The following is a 22,530-nucleotide window of genomic DNA, read 5'->3' on the forward strand; positions in this document are numbered from 1 at the left end:
TAAAATAGTGTTTAGACTATATAAGTACCATTCTTCTCAAGTTTGTGTTTCCTCCAATGAGGCTGCTTCAAACAAGTCCTGTCTTCTAGTGCTGCCCTATAGTTCCATTTCATCACAGGCTGAATGTTTTCATTGAGCTGCTCAGTTCTATTGTTTCATCATTTAGAAGTCCAAAGCACAGATCAAGGCAACACCCCGCTTAATCCAGTGTCTCTGGGACTTATTGGTAGGAATTTCTACAGCAATCACATAGTTTGTAGAATGACCAGTTGTTGACAGTGTTCCTAGAAAAGAAAAAGTGAAAATAACTACTATATAAGAGAACGTAATATTTTGGAAGCATTGGAGGCTGGTGGTCCTGCATCTAAAATGGGGGTTGCCACAGGAGATACCACATCCTTAACTTCAAGTAGCTATTATTCACGTCAGCACTGCTTTTCTTGGACATATTCAAAGGGTCTAACAATAAATACAGAAGTAATATGAAACAGATCAGCAAGCAGCTGCTAGGACATGGAAAATTAGAAGGCAGTGGGGAACTTACAACAAATAATTGCAAGCATTATGGTCAGGACAGGAATTACTTGCCAAAATGTTGCTGCTATTAGAGGCATTACAATGTGTATTGTATTGTATTGTATTGTATTGTATTTATTTATTTATTTATTTGGCAGACTTATATGCTGCCCCATCCGCCTAAGCCTCGGGGTGGCTTACAAATAAATATCATTAGTACAATAAAATACAGTTGGAGACATCCTGGCCAAAGTTTTAAAATCAATAAATAAAACCAACAATTAAAATGATGTTTAAATAAAAAGGTCTTGGCCTGGTGCCAAAAAGCAAATAACGACGGTGCCAGGCGGACCTCTCTGGGGAGCGCATTCCATAGGTTGGGCGCCACCGCAGAGAAAGCCCTCCTCTGGGTGCTCACCCTCCTAATGTCCTTCACGGAGGGCTCCCAGGGAAGGGCCTCTGCCGCCGAAGTCAAGGGACCCTAAATAATAGGGATCCTATTTACAATAGGGTAAATAATACAATACAATAATATTTTGTAATAGGGACCCTAAACTCCTGGGCCGCACTTAAAAAGGTTAGCTTGCATCTTAACCTCAGCCCAAAAAAAATGGGTTGGATGTTTCAGACAACTGTTATTTCTAAAGGTATACATGTAGTTTTTTGCTATATTGAATCTGTATATGATTATACATTTGGCTGAGACATTAATCTTAATTCTTTTTTCTATGGGAGAAGTGAAAAATATTTTTGTTGGCCTGCCTTGTACAAAATTGTTACTGTGCTTGGAACAGATTTCTAGTGGCAAAACATCAATAGTGTTCAGTGCTGATTCCCCCTCTTCCTTTGCCTAGCAAATCATTTACATAAAATCATCATTTTCATATAGGGCTGCAGAATTTGGAGGGGGGGCATGCATAGCTTTCAGAAATGTACTAGATGTTCTGTGGTCCCTAAATTGTTTTCGAAGAATATATGCTTCTTTTGTTAAAGGTAGGTCAAAGACACAAAGGAAAATTTCCTCTAGGCCCCTAATTGTGTTTTTAGCACGGGTAAGCCTCTCATTAGTCTCATCAATGAAGGAGAAGACCTCAGAGGAATGTTCTTTGCCACGTTTCCAGATATACAGCTATCCTTGGCATGCAACCTTCCCTCTGAAAGTTTTGGGTAAAGGACATGCTTACCTGCACGAGTGAGTGTCTTATAGATGGGGCACAGATAGATGCCTGTGGTTGGAGGCTTGCGGTTCGGCACAGGAACTAACCAGAGGACTGCCATCTCTGTGTAAAGCTCCTTGGGCCGTGACTCAGTGAGCTGCAAGAACATGGGATCCCACCGAGCCCCTTCCAAAAATAAGCCATGGATGTAACATCCTTGAGCAGGCCTTCGAGTTAGTTCATGCACAGACTCTCTCATCACCTAAATTGAAGGTAGAAAACCAAGATTTCAGAAAAGTGTAAGGCAATGGAAATGAGTCAGAAAAGGGAGAGGTGTTAAACTACTCCAAGTACTTGTTCAGTATTTTGGACCTCAGATCCTACCTTTGCCTTGCACTTGCCCTTTTGGACAGATTAGCTGTCACATGGCAGCCATTTTGTGGTGGTGCCCATGACAGTTTTTCAAATTGCTGAATCTATTGATCGATCACTCGATCTATCTATCTATCTATCTATCTATCTATCTATCTATCTATCTATCTATTATTTATTTATTTAATACTTTTGTATACTGTCCAACTACCATGGTCTCGGGACAGTCTTACAATAAAAACAGAATAAAATGAAGCACACCATAAAATAAATCTACCCCCAAACCAAAAAAACCAAAAAGTTGTACACTCTTGAGGCAGGACGTCAATTGCTTAGCTTTTGCTACACCCTGATGCACTGACCTTAAAGTCAAAAGAGATGGTGTCTATGGATATGACAGACTTCCTGGCAAAGTTCTGCAGTGTCCCTGTTAAAAAAGCCTGGGGGAAGAAGAAGCCACTTATCCAGAACACCGGCGGTATCCCTTTGGCAATCCACTTATGCAGGAAGTCAATGCGCAGCAGCAAGTCATTTACCCAGGAGGCCAAGGGCTTCAGCGAGGGGTATGCCTGTGGGACAAGACAAACTTGCAAATACTCTCTTGGTAGACTGCCTCTAGACAAGGTTTGCACTGTACCCAGAAGCAATCTAAAAATTAGGGATATGACATGAGCATTTCTAATACAAACTAAAATGAACTCTCTTTGGCAGATTAGCTCAGAGTCTGTGATCCAAGATCACAATGACCCAAGCAGAAATTCTTCTTTCTAGGTTGGGCCTGGTCTGTTTGTACAATTGTGAAACAATCGGTATGATTTCATGTTCCTAAGGAACTAAGTGACCTGCCAAAGTACAGCAGTAGTATTACTTCTGTATTATCCATGCAAGAGGGCTCTGTGAGCACCTCAAGTGCTGCACCTGTGAAGGCACACTTCAGTATTCAGAAGTACCTTGCTGTTCCACATCTCTGGGACGAGGTTGTTGTACAAGCTGTTGGACATCAGCTCCAGCTGGGATGACATCACCACCAGGCCTTTGAGGGCTTTCAGCAGATCTTTCAAACTCCCTGCAATTGTCTCCAGAAGACGATTGTATCTGCAAAATTGAGACAAAGGTTCTAGTACAAAAAGCAAGCTGGCCATTACTGTGATTTTCTGATCAACTCATTTGAGACAATTGCCACCTATACATTTAGATGTATTTATATATTACTTTTAAATAAAACATTATCAAAGTTATTTATCTTTACAGGATGCAGCTTTGTGAAGACCCCTCTAAGTGGAAAGGAGTATCTCAGCAGGGAGGTCTTATGACAGCATTGTCATCTTAACTAGGGAATAGCTAGAGTTAAGGATAGTTTTGTGCGGGAGGGAATCTAGACTGGGGGATATTTATTTTTAATCCACATTCCTATTTTCAGGGGGAAAAGCAGTTTGGAGAACTTGCTTTTTCTGGTGAATGTACCAATCTAGCCTTCAGCTAGGACTGTGTGGCTCTACAGTTAAATAATATGGGAAATGGTACATTCTGGCCCCCCAGTTGAGCCAGGCTGACCACAGGATGATCTCAGTCAGGGTGCTTCCAGCAAATGAAGCCTTTATTTCACCATTGCCCTGCCTCATTCACATACTTTACAGAAAGCAGACATTGTCCCTGTTTTTGTAAACCTCTGTTTTCCCACAGCTTCCCCCCCCCCCCCGCCATATTCTCAAACTACGATCCCGTAGCTGCAGAATGCCTTTGTATTACTAATGCCAGAAGCCTTCTCTGGAAGCACCTTTACTCATGCATAAAAGTAGATAGTTTTTAACAGCTGTTTTAATTTAGTCCCAAGTTGTAATAAGAAAATACTTGGTTTGGGAAAAATGATCATTATTATCTAAATCTTGCTACTTCTTGAAACTATAGCTAAGATTGTGTGTTGTGTAGGCCACGCAACTGGTTTTCAGTCTCCTTGACCAAAAAGAAGCAGTGTGGGAAGGTGGCTCATGCCTTCTGCTTGCAGGTCCCGTGTAGCTATTGCCTTTTTCAGGCACCTGCTCCTCAACTTGTTCTCATCTGTTGTGTCACAGAAAGGGAAAGGCAGGGCTACAAAAGGTCCCACAAAGAACTAGGTCAAAGCAAGGCCTGTACCTGATCACCTCCTGGGCCAAAACAGTGTTCATGGACTCCTCATAGAGCACAGGATATTTCAGCATTACTTCACGTAAATTAATAGGATGAGGCACCTTCTCTAGGATATCTCTTGATGTTTCCTCCACAATCTAGAAAATAAATGGAAAGGACACGGGGAAAAATCCATTTTGGGGTAGAAAACTTTGCAGTCAGGTTCTTTAAATTGGAGGACAGAAAGGAGGCCATTGTTCAAGAGGAAGCTAAATAACTTTCTGAACTCCTGGCATACAGGTAGAATTTAACTGATACTGGTTGTCTGTAAGCTATTGCCGCTTCCTCAGTTTCCCTTGGTAGCATCTTGGGACCTGTGCCATTTGGATTTGGAGAGCTCCATACACAGCAACATTAAGAAAACTAAGATCATGGCATCCCGTTTTCCTGGCAAATAGATGGGGAAGAAATGGAGGTAGTGACGGATTTTATTTTCCTGGGCTCCAAGATCACCACAGATGGGGACTGCAGCCAAGAAATTAAAAGACACTTGCTCCTGGGGAGGAAAGCTATGGCAAATCTAGACAGCATACTAAAAAGCAGAGACATCATCCTGCCTACAAAAGTGCGTATAGTCAAGGCTATGGTTTTCCCAGTTGCAATGTATGGCTGTGAAAGCTGAACCATAAGGAAGGCTGAGCGCAAAAGGATTGAGGCCTTTGAATTGTGGTGCTGGAGGAGACTCCTGCGAGTCCCTTGGACCACAAGGCGATCAAACCAGTCAGTCCTAGAGGAGATCAACCCTGACTGCCCTTTAGAAGGCCAGATCCTGAAGATGAAACTCAAATACTTTGGCCACCTAATGAGAAGGAGGGACTCCCTGGAGAAGAGCCTAATGCTGGGAACAATAGATGGCAAAAGAAGAAGGGGGCAGCAGAGGATGAGGTGGCTAGATGGAGTCACTGAAGCAGTTGGTGTGAGCTTGAGTGGACTCCGGGGGATGGTGGAGGACAGGAAGGCCTGGAGGAATGTTGTCCAGGAGGTTGTGATGGGTCGGACATGACTTCATGACTAACAACAACAATACACAGCAAAGGAGTTCTATAACCAGGAGTGTGTGAACTCAGTGTTAACTATATTTATGTATTCTGACCCCATGCAACCTGCCGCATTCTGCATGAAGTGAGAAATACTCAGACCTGATCAGTTATGCAAACTGAGCACTGTTGAATCATCTTATTTTCCACAACTTGTCCTGCATCACCTTGGCCTTGACCAAGAGCTCTCTGCCCACTCACTGGAGATACACTGCTACCTTTTCTGGTTCTGGGGATCGGACCTACAGTAAGTGTTGCCTGAACAGGCCTCAGCTCACACAGCAGGCCTTCCCTTTCTCCTCTCCAGTGGAGCTCCCCCAGATGCCCCAAATCTGCTCCAAAATTGTCCCTAAATCCACCAGAGCAGGACTGGGATCCAGATATAAGCTCATTCAACTGCACTAGTGGAAATGATCATCTTTATCTTTCCTTCTCATTGCAGCCCATCTAGCCTTCTAAAAATGCTAAAGTCAGGAAACCCTGCTGAACGGGGTGAACTGTGGTATGGGGAAGATTTTTCTCCCATACATTAATCAGAGACCTTCTGCATGCGGACCCCTCCCTCTCACAGAAGACAGGTCCTCAATCCAACCCCAGATGTGGTATAAGAGTATGGGGGGCTGTAGGGGTGTGAAGAGACTCGCAATCCCCTGGTATAAACATTCTCTGCCTGAAAAAAGCTTTCTGAATGGGTGCTGACTGGGCTGACACGAAGTGCATGTGCTTACACACCTCCTCCCTGCTTTGTCCTCCTACAGTTGATGTCTTTGGCTGAAGCTGAATGATGGCCCCAAGCAGTGCAAAGGTCTCATTCTGAGCAAAGGTGATGTTAGCATTGTCATGTAATCCAAATATCTCTGGCATGTCATTGAGGGGAAGGCTCTTGATGTACTGCATGTATCCCTGTGGGAAAAATCAATAGGTAAGAGAGGGAGGAACGTGTTGGAAAAGGGGTGCACATCCTGTGGCCTGGACTTGATAAAGACACAGGTAGAGGTTACGCATAGACACATGCGTAGGCATGCACAGATGGAGATGTGCTGGCCCACATCCCAGGAGTCCTGATGCAGTGGGGAAAGAATCATTTCTCTGTGGGTCACCAGCAGGGCTAGTGAAGCGCCTTCTCTCCATTCTTCCTCCCAGAAGCAGTCCAGAAATGGAGTGCTTTTTCCTTGCTGCCACAGCCATCTGGCTCTCCGGGGAAAGAGAGCGTGCAATTGAGCAGCAGAAAGGGTGCTGGTGGGATGGTCAAGGCACCTTGTGGGGTGGGAGAAGAATTAAGTCTTTTGAGGGTGCAGGTCATGCACTCCTGTTTTCCCAAAACCAAAACTGTAGCAAAGAAAGAGGCAAGAAACTGCTCCTGTAACAGCAGGAACATTACTTGCAAGCAGCTTCCTGACTTGGCTGAATTGTGAAGTACATTTACACCTGAATTGATGCTTTGCTGAACAGCGCATTTATTATATTTTTAATCTGCCCAATAACACATGTTCCATTGGCCAATGCCACCAAGCTCTTTAGCCTGAAAGGTACATCAGGGAATTTGTTGTGAGCCCCACCCGAGAACGACTGCCATGGAGCAGGCAGCTCGTCTCATAGTGGCCGCTGTGGGGGCCTGCATTGTCAAGAGGTGCTGAGAGAGAGGGGGAGTGGAAAGACTTGCTTCCCGACCCTCATGGGCTTCTTCACGTCATACAGACCTTTCTCCTTTGCTCTCCCTGACCCCTTCTCTCTCTGCCCACTCCCAGCTTCTAGCCTCGTTCTTTCTTCCCAATTCTAGACTCAGTTTCTCCATTCCTCCACCACTTTGCTTTGCTTCGCTTTCACTTCCTGCCTGCTGAATAGCTGATCAGGAAAAAGGGGGAAAAACTCCCCTCCCCATTTTTATGCATTTTTTTTTTAAAGATTTGGCTGCAGATGCTCTGTGGGGAACCCTGTCCTAGATAAGAGTGCGCCAGTGTCCTCTGGGAGAAGACTGGGCTTGGCTCTTTGGGTGCTGCATTGTGCATCTATTATTTGCTTCAACTTACATTGAGGTCATAAGTAGTATTAATCTGCTTGTAGATGCCGGATTCGGAGTAACTATGCTCTGGAATGAGCACATCTGGGTTGTAGAAGTCTTCTAAAATGTTCATGATGCAGCGCCTGTCCCAGTCATCGGTCACCCTGCCGCCATAGTTAATCTCACCAGCAGTATATTTCAGAACCTATCCGAGCACAACATGTATTTGTTTACTCACCTGTTACTTTGATGCCATGGCAGCCCATAAACATGCCCAAGAAGTTATCAAATCCAATACAGATCACATACACACACACACACACACACACACACACACACACACACACACAAAACCAGATCAGAGCAAATCAAATGTAAAACAAATGCAAATCCTTAAAAACAAATCCCTTGGCTTGGAGTGGAAGATCCCTTTGGGTGAGCCAACGGTGCACTGCAATCACTTTGCGGTTTTTCTGGTCCAATTTCCCTGCCCCACTCTGCAAAAAGCAACCAAGTCTCGAGTGGTTTGCAACATGCCATGGGGAAGGGGAGAGAAGCACCATTCACATTTAGAGCCAATGACCCAGGCGCTCTCAGTAATTACAGGACCTTCTGGGGGCCAGTTCAGCTAGGCCATTAAGATCACAAGCAGTGGATGCTACTGACTTAACCCAAGCTTGTGGTATGTTACATTGTCTGACAGTGCATCAAAGGGAGACTTTGCCGAAAACAAAAATAAAGATGCATTTAGGTGGCAGCAGTGAGCTACATTCTAGCTAAATGAGGCTTGGACATTATTGCATTAATAAAGATGATTAGGATCAGTTCAAATGATTCCAGCTTCAAATGGTTTACTTGTAGATACATTCTACAGGCTAGTGGAGAGATGGAGAAAGTGTGGCTGAACTGCAGCTGCACGCTTGCTGCATCCCCCTCTGCTCAGGACCACAAGCACTAGACTACTGGTGTGACACAGGTGATCTTCCAGATACTGGACTGCACCTCCCAGCAGTCCTCAGCTTGCCCACACTTGCTAGGACTAACAGGAGTTACAGTCCAACATCTGGAGCCTCACACTTTCCCCAGCACTGGCCAGAGGGGAGTGCTGTGAACATGCACCGGCAACTTAGCATAACATGCAAAAGTTGAAGTTCTCCTTGAAAAAGCCATAAGGGATTAATTCACGGTTTCATAAAATGTACTGGATTTCATTCTATGTAATGAAGTGAAACAGTTCTCTGGTTCACGGCCCTTTCCAGACAGGTAAGCATGGACAGTAAAATGCAGGCGAGGTACAGCAACAATTTTACTGCTTCATGTTTTCATGTTGTGAGAAGGTTCAATAGTAGAAATGCAAGATACGATTATTTTAGAAATAAGAGAAATAAGATTAGTCTACATCAAGCACCTGGGGTTCCAACAACAAACCCAGGTGAACCATGAAAAAGACTTGTGCAAAATTAAGGTATCTTATCTTATGAAAGCAAGGAAAAAAGGGGGCAAAGTATATTTTTGTTGAAGCTCCTGTGTCCCTAGTAAGTCAGTCTACTTCTTTTCCTGAAGGTCCAGAAAAAAAGAAGGCAAACATTTGCTCCAAAATAAAAGGACATCAGATGATTTATCGATATTCCAGTAAGGCTAGCACACTTCTCCCCACTTCCCACTTCTCCTTCGAGCGTCTTCTATTTCCACACATACTCCTGTGCTCCATATTGCACACACGGCTGACACTAGCACCCTACCTTGTAGGGGATGTCGTCATATTCATCCAGGAACATCTTCAGCTGGCTGATACAGATGCGCAGGTCTCCATCCGTGAACTCGTACGGAATGTTGAAACCCAGTGGCCCAAACTTCCTTCTTTCCAGCGCATTTCCATGGAAGAGGCAAAGGGAGAGAAGCAAGGACTTGAACTCAGCGATCTGCAAAGCAGGAAAATCATACTGAGAAAACCTGCCTTATCTGAACACTGCCAATTCACTTTTGCTCTTTACTCCTCAAAAACATAGGTCAAAACATCAAGATTTGCTGGTGGGAGTGCTTTTTTAAATATGCAATTAGGTTCTAATTTCAGGCTTTCCAAACTGAAATGGAATGTGCTTCTTATTTGCCTCCATTCAAATGGTGGAAACACATCCCCATTAATGATGACTCTTTCCCAAGGGGGAACTGTTCCATGAACTGTTACTTCTAATGAGGAAGGAAGTCTTGCAGCCGTGTGCCACCATAACATGGGGATTTTGGTGCAGAAGCTGAGTGGCAGTGACACCAAAGACCATTCTGGATGAGAGTAAAAACTGATGACCAGCAGATTCCCTGGAAAGTCAAGGAAAGATCCCCAGTTGAAGAAAGCTGCCTGAAGACAGGGGTTACAGGGATCTCTTACCTTGGTGCAGGAGTTCAAGAAGTCGTTGTTCAGGCTACTGTATGACTTCAGCAGATTGGCCTTGACTCCTCGAGGGGGCTCAATGGTCATCTTCGATCCATTCTGAAGGATGGACACTGGAAATTTATTACTAGGCAAACTGGTGAGCCAAAGCCGGAAGTCCCGGTGCACCTGGACAATGTACGCAGTAATGCATCATCAAAAGGAAAGGAAAGGGTTCCATTTCTTCACATTCAAAGCAGCTTTTCTACTGAAGGGTCTTTTCTTCCTCCCATTAGAGGTGTGTGTCCCTACTGACTCACAAAGAGGTTTCTGCGGGCACGAGGAAAAGAGGCAATATTTCTGCCAGAGATCCTGCCATCATTGTTGTAGCTTCTAATTATATTCTGCATCTATCAGGAGATCATTCAGATGTTCTTGGTGCACTGTAAGCTACTTTAGGAAAACACTCACTGGAGACATGATCTCATCTTGCTGTTGGTGCTGCACTGCAATGCCTCCAGAATCTACAGCTGGTTCCTGACTATTCCCAGCTTCCTTGCAGCAACATAAGGAGGTTTTGAAAAGAAAGAGAGAGAGCTCCAGAAAGAGATACTGACCTCTGCTCTTCCCGTACATGGCTACAAATACTCATGTATTTTCCAAAAGAAGCTTTCAAATGATGACTTATTGCTTCTACCTGGGGATTTAACTGTTTTGACAACCCTCCGAGTAAAGGAAAGTTTTGATAGCTATTGATACTCTCCTTTCTTTGAAGTGGCAGCCTGAACTCTTCGGGCAAGACAGGAAGGATCTGATTGGAGACTTTGTACCTTATTGGCCCACAATCTTCTCACTCAAGGTGCAACATGTCTTCAATATTTGATTAGGAAAGTAGACACTAATAAACTCTGTCACCTTGTCAGGGTTGATGCCTTCAATGAGTCTTTCCAAAGAGGGCATCCAGCTGGGAGCCAAGTGGCAATTCTGAAAGAAGACCCACTTCCCACGCTCCATAGCGCTGCGCATCATGGCTTCTGCACGAGGCCCCTACAAAACACACAGATATGCACACCCTCTCTCCTCATGCTTAAAAGAAGTTACCCAGAGTAAGTAAAGACATTCAGTTTTCATACATGTGCGTGATGTACAGAGGTCACAGAATCTACCTGATCTTAGGATCTTTGGCACAGATGGTTGGATCCCAATTTAGTCATATTTAGTCCCCAGCTAATAAAATCTAGCATCTACAAGCACTGCCTACCTACAAGTAGCTTATAAGTTTATTTTGGACTGATTTAGAAAACCCGAGGTCCAACAACTGGAGCCAGATATAAACTGGTGGGGAGGTGTACACGGACGGCAGCTACAAGTCCACAAGCAGCCCAGGAATATGTTCCTGCATCAGAATTGAGTTTGCAGTTCTTTGCCACAAAATGCCAGTCCTGTTTATCCCCTGACAAACTTTCTTTGTTTCAGCAGTCTAATTTAGCAGAGGTGGATGGGGAAGAGTATTTTTGATTTAATAGTTTAAGAACTGGGCATTAGAACTTGCCAATTTATTGTAAACCACATGAACATCAGTAGTTTTCAATCTACTTTTTGACACCCTTGGCCTGACTTATACTTTAATGAACACTGTACTTATTTCTTTCTCTGCAATGTATGCAGTGATGATCCTCTGAGATCCTCATGCATTCTCACTCGGTAATAATTCCAGCGATATTAGATAATGCAAGCATACAATGAAGTTGTAGAAAGAAGAGTACCACAATTATAATTTAACACCTTCCATCCAGAGTTTTTTTATCAGTGCTTAGGAAAAACTAGAAAAAGCAGAATAAAATATGGATTTTGTGAGAAATGATGGTGGGATAGTTAGGTCTCATCTCTCCTATAAAATCAAGGTATTGGTTCTGTCAACAAATGATTCTTCTTAACTCGAAGGCTTGCTCATTCTTACATTCAGTGGGTTGGATCCAGATTTAGAGGCATGTGCCTGGGCTGGGGGAAACAGACCTTTCTGCCTCCTCCCTAGGGCAGCCCCTTAGAAATGGGGATCCAAGGGAAATTCCTCCACCTAATTTTCAGGGATTCAACTTTTCCTTGTGCATTAGTGAGGTCCCCTGAATCACTGTGTAGTACTTTGAGGGGGCTGAAGGAGCTGCCATGGAGGATAGGAAAATAAATCCAGAAGAGAAATCTGGATCAAACCCATTGTGTGTTCGCCAAAGACTCTTAATGGCCATTGCTCAAAATCCCTTAAAGGAGGGGGCATGTATGGCACAGGCTTGTGGTACAAGACTAGGGGGAGGGTATTCCCCGAGGTTTCGGCAAGGGGCGGCATAGAAATGTTATAATAATAATAATAATAATAATAATAATAATAATAATAATAATCCCTTTGGTAGCCAGTGCTAGCTAGTGGACCATACTCCTGAGTGCTGGGCAAGAGCTCAGACATGAAAACTCACTGGTGGACTTTTGCATGCCCTGGTTCTTCTGCACAGGTGACAATTCATAAGATGGCAGTGGTAGCATAAAAACAACTGTAAAGCACTCAGCACATTACAGGTACTTGGAACAGCGAATCGTGAGTTGTGCTTAAAGGGATGAAGTGCCTTTGTGCCAGGCTCTTACCTGCCCCTGGCCTAGAGAAATAGCAGACAGCTTCTTAGAAAACTTCATTTCTTCTGCAAATTTGTAGAGATCTGCAGCTGGGTCTGTGCCTGGAGACAGGACGAAGATCAAGGGGGTGGTAGAAGCAGATTCCTTAAACACCACCGAGAGATTGGCAGTCTGAAAGAGGAGTGTGGGGTGTGGGGAGACATTTTTCTAATAAGAGCTTGTGGCTGGCACTGGGGAAGAGCATCCATTCAACCTGGGTGCACAGCCCAGCTACAATTCCCTGCCTATTGTAGGGAATAAGGCTGGGAACCAAAAGGGCTCAAGATGAGAGCCACCTGTCCCCATCCTGCCCCCACGCACCGGCTCCACTGGCGTGATCTACCTGTGGCTCGATAAAGCTCTGCCCCAGGTTTGCAGCCACAAAGTCCTGCATTGCATTGGTGACCTTGTCCCCTCTTAGGCAGCGCAGGACCAACAGCTTCTGGAAGGAATCCAATTTGCTGTTCCAAATGCCAGGCAGAGGCTCCCTGCAAGAGAGCGGGAGGGGCAGACACTGTCATATTGCAACAAGCACAGAAAATGTTGCATGTATTGGGTTGGAAGGCAGCTGCTGTCCAAGTCAGCAGCAACAGCGTCTCTCTAGCATCTCTGGGCAGAATGACGAGTTTCAACTGACCCTATTTATTAGTAAGCTGAGCTGGCCTCAGTATCTACTGGAAATTTTACTGTTCACTGCTCTGGAATCTGCCTAGATATGGAGTGGTATAAAAACTGTAAAAGTCACCTGTGAGGTTCGGCGCTGTCAAAAATTACTCGGAAAGCAGGCAAGTTTGCCACAAAATCATCTGCAAACTTGGAAAAATTGTGCAGGTTGCTTAAGGACAAGATGTCATTCCATGCCCTTTCATACAGCCATGCAGAAGCAGGGTTGTCTCGCATGGTCTTGACGGCACCCCCAGAAATTAAGTATCGCCATTCGTCCTGGATGTTGAAATCAGAAAGAACATGAGGGAAAACTCTGTGACTGTTTGTACCATGAATTTCGGCCAGCTGTGTCAATATATGCAGATGTTCACCCTTCATCGCTTTAAGAACAGGAGTCGTTCATATTAACTCTGAGCCCACCATTTCAGCCCAGTCTTCTTTAGAATTTCGTGGGGGAGAAGTGGTGGCTTATCTTAATTTTACAAGGTGGGGGGTTCTTCCCCATAGTGAAGAGCTACCGTTTTGCCCAAGAATGTCCCTGGAAATGCTTTTTAACAAGTAAAACTAAAAATAAAAAGGAATGCAGGGGAAGTCACCTCAATAATGTAACCATAATGTTACAGCACAGTGACTCTTGTTAGTCACTGTGTTACAAGTGTCTGGAAAAGAACCTGCCTGGAAATAGCTGAATGGGGAATAAATGTTCCTGTGAAAATTAAAGGATGGGATATTTGATCCAGCTCTCTTTAACGATGCCTTTTCTTCTGAGAATGTTCAAGGAAGAACACCCTAAGTGAAGGACACAGGCAGTTAAGACAAGGGAGGAGCAAGTTCTGTATGCCTTTAAACATGCCAGTGAGAGAATGGATAGAGGTTTATAGGCCTGGAAATAAGAATTCAGACTTCTGTGCCTTCCTCTAACTGTTCATTCAGGGTGAATGCAATAGGAGCCAAGCTGTGGTCCCAATCTAACCTTTCAGAATGTTCCGTACCTGCCAAAAACATACTGAGCCAGTGGGAGCCCACACTCAACAGCAAGGCCAGGGCAAAGGGCTGTCCTAAAATGTGGAAAGCAGCTTTCCAATCCTCCTGACGTTGTTGGGTGTGCCACTGCCTTAACCTTTGTGGAGCTTTCCTGCCTACCCTCATTGGCAGAAACCACCAATAGAAGAAGCGTTACCAAAGCAAGGATTACTTGAAAATGCAACTGGACTCTCCTCTCCTCCTTTTTTAATTCATATTATTTTTGGAAAAAATATTCAACACACACACACACACACAAACCAAATGCTCAAAATGAATTCCACAATCTACACAGACACAAACCAATACAAATAATGATAACAACAACAACAACACTGCAGTACAAAGGAGACACCCTCCACCAGGACCAACAGATACATGCTACTTAGTATACAATCATTTACTCATCCAGGTAGTCCCACTCCCACTCCCCTTCCAAAACTGCATCAACTCTTGGAATGGAGCACAACTTTTTCCCTTTAATAAAACCTATTCAATAGACTGTCTCCAAATATCCTCAAAAATATTTTTTCAACTTAATATCACAAGTTAGCTTATCCATAAGCTTATTCCATACTACTTTATACCAAACACTTATTTGATAATCACATTTTGCTTTCCAGTTCTTTGCTATTAATAATCTAACTTATTTGTCTTCAATTCTTTAATATTTTGTCCCCCTTGTACTTTATCAAATAATACAATAACACAAATCTGGGGTCTACTTCAATATTTAGATTCAATTTTTACTGATTTCTTTAAAAAGCATTTTCCAACACTTATTTATATATTTACACTCTCACCACATATGGAATATCCACTTTCCGGCTATATCTCCAGCACAGATTAGAATATTTATTATTCAAGTATTTCAGTTTTACCAGAGTTAGGTACAATTTCCATACTGATTTCTAAAAGTTTTAATTCTTATCAACATACATTTTAAAATTCTTTAATCTCACATATTTCTGCATTCTTCATTACTAATATTCCTTTTTAAATCTATTTCCCAAGACACTTTAAGAGGATTATATCTCCTGCCCTCTTACCTGTCTAAACCAGTAAAAAGTGAGCTGAAAAGATTTCTACAAAAAGAACTTAGTGAGATTTGTGGGACATGCAGGAAGAATGGCCAGGATCATGCCTAGGTGCTGTGGGAAACAGCAATGCAACCCCAGGATGGCAATGTTCATATGCAGAGTTGCATTCACATCTCAGGGCAGCTGATTCCCACTAAGGAAGCCGCAGACCTTCTCACTATGAAGTAACAGGTTACTCCCTGCCTACATACTTGTTGCAAAGGGATGGAGGATGCAGCTCGCTCACCATGTCTATTTTGCCTTCATTCATCATGATCCGGATGCACACTAAGAAGGCAAACATGAGCTTATGCTTTTCAAAGAGGCTGCGGCAGACATTGCTGTAGAGGCTGAAGGTCAGATATTTGTTGATATTTGCTATCCGCTTCTTTAGTGTGTCTGAAAAGAACCACAAAAATAAAAATGCAGAGGAGGAAGAAATGACCCACAACAGTGCCACCCATCTTTAGCACATTGCTGCAGAAGAATCCATTATTCAAGGGGAATGCAGATTTTGAAAGCCTGCCACACAGCTTTCTTCTGATGGTGCATGCTGAGCAGCGCACAAGAACTGGAGAGGGGTAGGGTGCCCATACTTTAAAACACAAGCAGATGATCTCTGCATTGCAAGCCTGATCTGGCCTTTGGAGCCTTCTTGACTTCCTCTCGAAGGTGGGTCCCAGTTTCTAAGCCATACTCCCTGTTGTTCTCTCCAATCTGTGCATGAGGAGAACAGCAGGGGACATGGGTGGGTGGATAGCCCATCCGCTCTTCCCGGTGTTGTCTGAGAGCCACTTTACATGCAATTTAATTCCTTGTAGAGTTCCACAAGAGCCTCTGATCCTTCAAGTGTCAGAGTCTAATTTTATGTTGCCTGCGGGTTCTTTAACCCATGATTGAACTACAGTACCTGGTTTTGCATGTCACACAGCAACCTCTGACTGGGGGTTAACAATTCAAAATGGCCACGGGACTGTGAGATAATTAACTGCAGAGGTTATGTATGAACTAGGACAGTGCCTGAGCATCTTCCAGAAGAATTGCGAGGCCAGAAGAACTCTGAGGCCTTTACATTTTAGGGTAGTTTATAATAGACAGGCTTAGATGGCAATCGAATAGAAAGGGCCAATATTTAGGATTTCAATCTGTCTTGTACAGCTCATGTTCTCATCATGGATATATCTCATTTTAATTGTTTGCCACAACTTCTGTTCCATTGCTAATGACTTCGTTATGCAGATACAATTCTTTACAAACTCTGAACCGTAGCACAGTGCTACACTTGCACCTTTGACACTGGTTGAGGCATATGAGGCATGGAAGAGGAAGAGATTTCTTTCACACACTCTAAGTTACTAGAGGTACCTGCTCTCTCAGAGTTGGCAATTCCTGTCAGAAATATGTTGAGGAACCATTCCAAGGAATACTGGTACATGGGGTCAACATTGGAGAGGTCTGAGACGCAGAAGAAGAGGATCTGGGTACGGACAGCCACTGGTACATACTCTAGCCGAGTGATATCAATATCCTTCTCAGTCTGCTCAGCTATTTTGACTTTGGCCTGCAGGAAATTAAGACCAAAGGAAATGAAGAGCTCCATAACATGTCAATACAAATGGCTGGCTTAGGTGGGAATTAAATTCAGTTGCGCACCTGAATTTCCCCTGCCTTTAGCTTGGATGCCTCCAACACTTTGATGAGTTCCAAATCATCAACGGGATTCCCCTCAGAGGAGCTCAGGCGGTACAGGATTTGATCTTCTATCTCTTTCAGTTCTTGTCGCATTTTGGCATTACTGACAATCAGCTGGTTCTTAGCCTCTTCTAAGTCAGGCCGCTCTTCAGCTACCACTTGGCCTAGCAATTGGTCCTCTAGGCCACTTAAGGAAAAATATCATAGCTTGAATTTTCCTTCTAGCAAATTGCAAGCTCAGTAAGACCAGAAAAGTTTAAGTTCAAGTTATCAAGATTTGCGTAATGCATAATGCCTTGAAATGACATAGGGGAATAAGAGCTAATGTTAAAGAAGGGGAAGGAGGACAGGAATGTATACTATTTGAAAAGCAAAAAAATCCAGAATGAAGAACCTTATCTGTCACTTATCTGTCAATGCTTCCAAACTAATTATCTTTATTATTTATATACTTCCACAATTCAGGCACTGAACAGCAGGGGTCAAAGTCTGACATGAAATCCTGGTAAAATATACAGAAAGTTGACGTTACCTGGGGGACAGGGTGAAGTTAATCAAAGTAAGCTTGGTAGACAGCTCTGGTGTGTAGTGTGGATTAGGCAGGTTGGTGGTGATGTACATCTTGAAATCATCATGATACGGAATTACTGTGTCTCCCAGCTTTAGCACAGTACTACCTTGCTGTTTGTAAGTCTGGATAGCAGGAAAACAAATTTAAAAAAGAGCACTCTATGCAAAAAGAAGAGAAAAGATCTATCTTAAACAGGAATCAGGATTTCTGTAGCTGACTCGGTGCTGCAAACTAATTTTGATGTGAATGCAGCATTGGTGGAGTGAACAAAACTGGGTGGTGGTGGTGTTGAGGAGTTCAATGGCCAGAAATGGAATGCCTGATTTTGACACAATCTGGAGGCAGAATCTCCGGCAGAATCCACCCATAACCAGATGCCTTAGGATTTGTACATCTCAGCCTCAAACCTGCCAAGCAATCCTACTTGGAAGTAAATCACTTAATAGACAACTTGATCCAACATCATAAACTAGTCAGCATCTTCCTCTCCTCCATCTTATGGATGATGGGCTGGGGCAGGAGCCCATTAAAGGGGCAGGAGCCCATTAAAGGTGGTAAGGAGAAAAGTTAACAAGCTGTGGAAGGTTTAAGCACCCTCCTCCTGCCCAAAGCCCTGCAACTGCCATTTTCACCCTCCCGGCTCTCAAGAAAAGGCACCTGTTTCAGCAGGACTGGTTCAAGGGCTGGATCCAGTTCTTCCCCTACATTCTCCAGGAGAAATGGCTTTCCAAAACGAATAGCATTCTCCAAGCTGCGCAGGAAGTCCCGGTCACTGAGCTTAGATGTATCCAACCCATTGTCTTTCTCCTGAAAAAGAGCAGTATGCAAACTATCTCAGCATAGGAGACAACAGCAGGCCTGCCTTGTGCAAGTGTGGAACAAACAAGATATATATCTAAGATATCTGATTAAAATGGACATGAGTGAGGGGGGATGTGTAAAGATATACTTTGCTAATGTATTTTGAAGTTCATTCAGAACAAGGCCAACATAAAGTTTTGAAGGGACAACTCAGCCCAGTGCAAAAGCAGCTCAGAGGAAAACTTGTGTCACTTTTGAAATGTCTTTGTGATTATAGTTCAGAACCTTGCTATGCTTTTCCTTTATATTTATTAGTTTTCATATTACTAAGTCAATACTCAGAATTCAACAGTTGAACATTCATCTTGCATCTCAAGGTGATGTTTTTTGCCTTCTCCCTTGAAACTTGAACACAAAATTATTAAAATGAAGTATGTAGGAAAGGGCAGAAGAAGATCAGAAAAAATGAATATACTACTTTTTTAAAAGTCAGCTAATCAGAGATTCAGATATACATGGAAACCTTTTTCACTCATTTTATTTATCATCTGTGGAGTGAGAATTTTAAGTGTGAGAACTAAATAACAGGACTTTACAAAAATAGCCTTTCATGTCAGAAGCATTACAAATTTCCCTAGTCCCACAGAACGTGGTTAAGAAGTTGTCAGACGCTGAAGCACCTACCAAATTTTTTATCCATTTATTGGCTTGTCCTTGGGGGTCTATGAACAGAGTCCAGCGCTGAGAGAACTGTGTTATCATTCCGTTTTCCACAGACAAAGTATCATTTGGCAGTCCTGCAATCTGTATAAGGAAAAAAACGAGATCTGTCTGCTGTGCTGTAACAGCACACTGGTGAGCACACATATTCTGCTTCAAAGAAAGCTGATTCCTGTGACTAGCACCAAATAAACAAATGAACGAACTAATAAACTAAATCATGGAACATTGCATATGCCTCTTGATTTATTTATTTAATATATTTAAAACATTTATATCCTGTCTTCATCCAGGCAGATCTCAAAACAGCTTGCAAGCAGAGTGTACCAGCACATTAAAATATGGTTATAATATATAAAATATACAATAAAATAACTCCATCTATATTATAAAACAATCAACCCTTAAAATAGTGGGTAAATAAAAAGGTTCTGGCACCAGGCAAACCTCTCTGGGAAGCAGATTCCAAACGCAGGGCGCTACTACATGAAAGACCCTTCCAAGGTAGCCATTCTTCTAACCTCTTTCAGAGAGCCCTTCCAAAGAAGACCTCAGTGGAAGATCTTAGAGTTCAGGCAGGTGTATATGGAAGGAAACAATCCATTAAATATCCAGGCCCTAAACCCTTTTGCACCATGCATATTGGTCCTGCTGGCTCCAGGGAAGCCAGTAGCCCATGCTTGGCAACAGCCTTCATGAGCTTTGTGGACAGTGGAATTAGGGACAAGGAAACTAAGGGCATTCTCACCACACCTGTATCAACAGGACTTGACACAGTACTTCAATGCATTAAATACCCACAGCAATCATGGGAACGGTGCTTCAACTGTGGAGCTGTCCATTCAGTTGGCCTTTGAATGACAGGAACTAGCCCAAGAGGCAGCGTAATTTGTCTGACCGGCTCTCTAAATTCAGCACATGGCACCAAAAAGGAAAGACAGTCAAATTTCCAGGGGTATTTCATATGCTCCACATTGTATGGGAAAGAACACTGCCGCTTTTCCAGATCTCTGAGTTGTTTTGAACTAAGCCAAGGATCAGGATGCAAGATTAATTCCAGAACATGGATTATACCATCATACAGCTCTGCCTCCATTGATTTATTCTCAAGCTGCTCCAAATAGCTTTTCAATGAGATTTTTTCTATAACAGAAGTTGCCTTGAACTATTTATGCTCAAGTAGAATTTAGAGACTCCCTGAAGCTTTTTAGAAGCTCCTTGAGCTGCACTTCCATAAGATTGCTCTTTGAGTTGTACTGGCCTTGAAGCAGCAGCATTACAGCTATTAAAAGTACAGGGAAGTACCATAAAATGGTGTGCACTATTCACATTACCTGCCATGATCGGATTTTCACTGGGTCTCCTAGTGTGGCTACCAGGCTTGGTTCCTTGGTGTGTGGAACATTATATGATTGTAGCTGACTTACCCATTCTTCATAAAGTGATATACGGTATTGACCCTGCAAAGGAAAAACATTTATTCTTAGTATGCAGTTGTCATACCGTTACTTAAAATCAAACCTTTCTTCATCTGTTTATAGTCAATTCCATCCAACACCTAAGTATAAATGCTTGATATTGAAGGGCAGCTTTGAGGCCCAAGTGACTAGCTGGTCTAAGCCACAGCCTCTGTGGCAAACAGCTACCTGCTGACATTTCCCATTTTGGCTCAAGCAGATACCGCATGTTTCCTTTCATGTACAGATTTCACCTCCTTTTCCTGGTTTGTTAGAAACATAGCTTGTCATCAAGCCAGTTCAGATCTTACTATGATTAGTACTTACCAGGAATTGTCTACAAACCATTTGTTTGAAAAGCATGGATTGAGCCGGGTTTGAAATGTATTTATTTATTTCATTTCTATATGGCCCAATAGGCTCTCTGGGCAGTTAACAAAGTTAAAACTTAAAAACTTGTAGACATATAAACAAAGGCAAAAACACATATGAAAGGCTTGTTAATGAAAGGCCTATTAAAAAACCATAAACAACTCACTCTTTACAATACAACAACAAACCAAGGGCTCTCTTTATAGTTTCAATAACAATCTATGCTTGACCCTTTAGTGTGGGTTATTGTGTTGTCTGAACTCAAGTCAGTAGAAACCCACCATGAAACATCATGGTGAGACATAAGGAAAAATTGAGTCTTTAAAGCAGGAGTGGACAGAAACTTCAGGCACACAAATTTTATATTGGCTTTGTCTGGAACATCAGCACCCAACAACCAGAGTTTGATACAACAGATATATATTTAAAATTATAAGCCCAGGAATGTAAGTAAAACCTGAATGTACAATGAAAATACAAATGTATTAAAATACAAATACCTAAGCCTTATTTTATAACCAGAGATTAATGATAAAGACAGAGTGTGGCCATAACTATTAAAAACTTGATGAAACAATACAGACTTCATCAGCTACCTAAAGGACTCTAAGGAAGGGGCTGGTCTGAACTCCTTGGGGAGAGCATTTCTCAGCTGGGGTACTGCTATACAAAAAGCTCTTTTATAAAGGTCCATCAATCTCACTTCTCTGTGGGGTGGGGCATCCAATAGGATCTCAGATGGCATGCCAACTTCAGGCACGTTCAAAAGAAAAGAGGCACTCTTTCAGATGTCTTGGTTCCAAGCCATTTCAGGCTTTATGGGTAAGAGCCAGAATCCTGAACTTCAGGAACCAGAATCCAGACCAATCTAGAAATCCAGACAAAAAGCTGGCTGCCATGCTATACACTAGCTCTAATTTCCAGACACTCTTCAAATGACTGGATCTATCTTTTGCTCACCCCTGCTGTAAGATATATACTTGAGCACTAAAGAAACTCAGCACTATGACTGAATTTCATATGGCTGTAATATCAGTGCAATTAACCTGATATTGTCGATTGCAGTAAGAATCTGGTTTGGATAGATTTTTTTCTTTGGCAGTTTGAACTTGCACAAGACTTAAATAAGGACAAAACTCATATATTAAAAAAAAAGAAAACATCCATCATGCTTACCGTGAAAGGGCCCAGGTATGCTACGAAGCCAGCTGAAACTAGTACATCCCCAGCAATGTTGTTGATCATGTAATCTAGGTTCTGGACTGTTTCTTGCCAACGTACCCTTTCATCAGCCAGGCCATTGATTAACTGGAGAAAAGACACAGATAAATTGCCATTCAGTGTCAGCTATTCAAAGAGGCCTACTCCAACCACAAAACCCCAACAAAATGCCAAAGGATAAAACTAACTGGGGCCTCCTTTTAAAAACCACTGAGATATGGGAATTGAAAGAGCTGCTCTAACTCCAGTTTTTGACTAAAGTCGCAAGATTACTATAAATAAGGTTTGGAGAAACTTTTCTGACAGACAATAAACTTCATCATCTCTCAAGCATACAATGGGATGTTCAGCAAATAAACAACTCTCTGTGGCTTATTTACAGAGTGGCTTAGCATGATGTGGGAATGTTCCCATTTGAAATTTCCACAACAATCATATAATTGTGGCTAACATCCAACTGCAAATTAGCTTTCTGACTTTGTAGGGGGTCTAAACAGAAGGAAATATCTGGTTTTGACATTGCAACTGGATTTTACTAATATGGTTTCCACTAGCTCATGCAGGTCCAGAAGTCAAGATGCTATTTGTGAGTAGATAAATGCTAAATCACTGAAATGAAGTAAACTTTACAATTTGATTCTACTCT

The 22,530-nt window shown here is 42.7% G+C and overlaps 1 protein-coding gene across 1 annotated transcript in view; it reads right to left on the reverse strand.

Annotated features, from left to right (window-relative positions):
* Window positions 1-122: 122 nt before the first annotated feature.
* DNAH1 (dynein axonemal heavy chain 1) overlaps window positions 123-22,530 on the reverse strand; it is a 134,316-nt gene continuing 111,908 nt past the window's right edge. Inside the window, exons 58-78 of the mRNA XM_044451247.1 lie at window positions 21,840-21,971; window positions 20,169-20,294; window positions 18,799-18,918; window positions 17,971-18,120; window positions 17,275-17,435; window positions 16,704-16,929; window positions 16,416-16,611; window positions 15,298-15,449; window positions 13,028-13,224; window positions 12,626-12,770; window positions 12,256-12,414; window positions 10,534-10,665; window positions 9,637-9,807; window positions 8,993-9,172; window positions 7,279-7,455; window positions 5,981-6,151; window positions 4,179-4,309; window positions 2,996-3,140; window positions 2,408-2,614; window positions 1,701-1,935; window positions 123-284 (exon numbers count right to left, since the gene is read on the reverse strand). Of these exons, the coding sequence (XP_044307182.1) occupies window positions 163-284; window positions 1,701-1,935; window positions 2,408-2,614; window positions 2,996-3,140; window positions 4,179-4,309; window positions 5,981-6,151; window positions 7,279-7,455; window positions 8,993-9,172; window positions 9,637-9,807; window positions 10,534-10,665; window positions 12,256-12,414; window positions 12,626-12,770; window positions 13,028-13,224; window positions 15,298-15,449; window positions 16,416-16,611; window positions 16,704-16,929; window positions 17,275-17,435; window positions 17,971-18,120; window positions 18,799-18,918; window positions 20,169-20,294; window positions 21,840-21,971 (3,435 nt within the window). The 3' untranslated portion in view covers window positions 123-162. The remainder of the gene's footprint in view (window positions 285-1,700; window positions 1,936-2,407; window positions 2,615-2,995; window positions 3,141-4,178; window positions 4,310-5,980; window positions 6,152-7,278; window positions 7,456-8,992; window positions 9,173-9,636; window positions 9,808-10,533; window positions 10,666-12,255; window positions 12,415-12,625; window positions 12,771-13,027; window positions 13,225-15,297; window positions 15,450-16,415; window positions 16,612-16,703; window positions 16,930-17,274; window positions 17,436-17,970; window positions 18,121-18,798; window positions 18,919-20,168; window positions 20,295-21,839; window positions 21,972-22,530) is intronic.

This window comes from Varanus komodoensis, unplaced genomic scaffold (assembly GCF_004798865.1).
Source record: "Varanus komodoensis strain SLA01 unplaced genomic scaffold, ASM479886v1 scaffold6_2, whole genome shotgun sequence".
Lineage (NCBI taxonomy): Eukaryota > Metazoa > Chordata > Lepidosauria > Squamata > Varanidae > Varanus > Varanus komodoensis.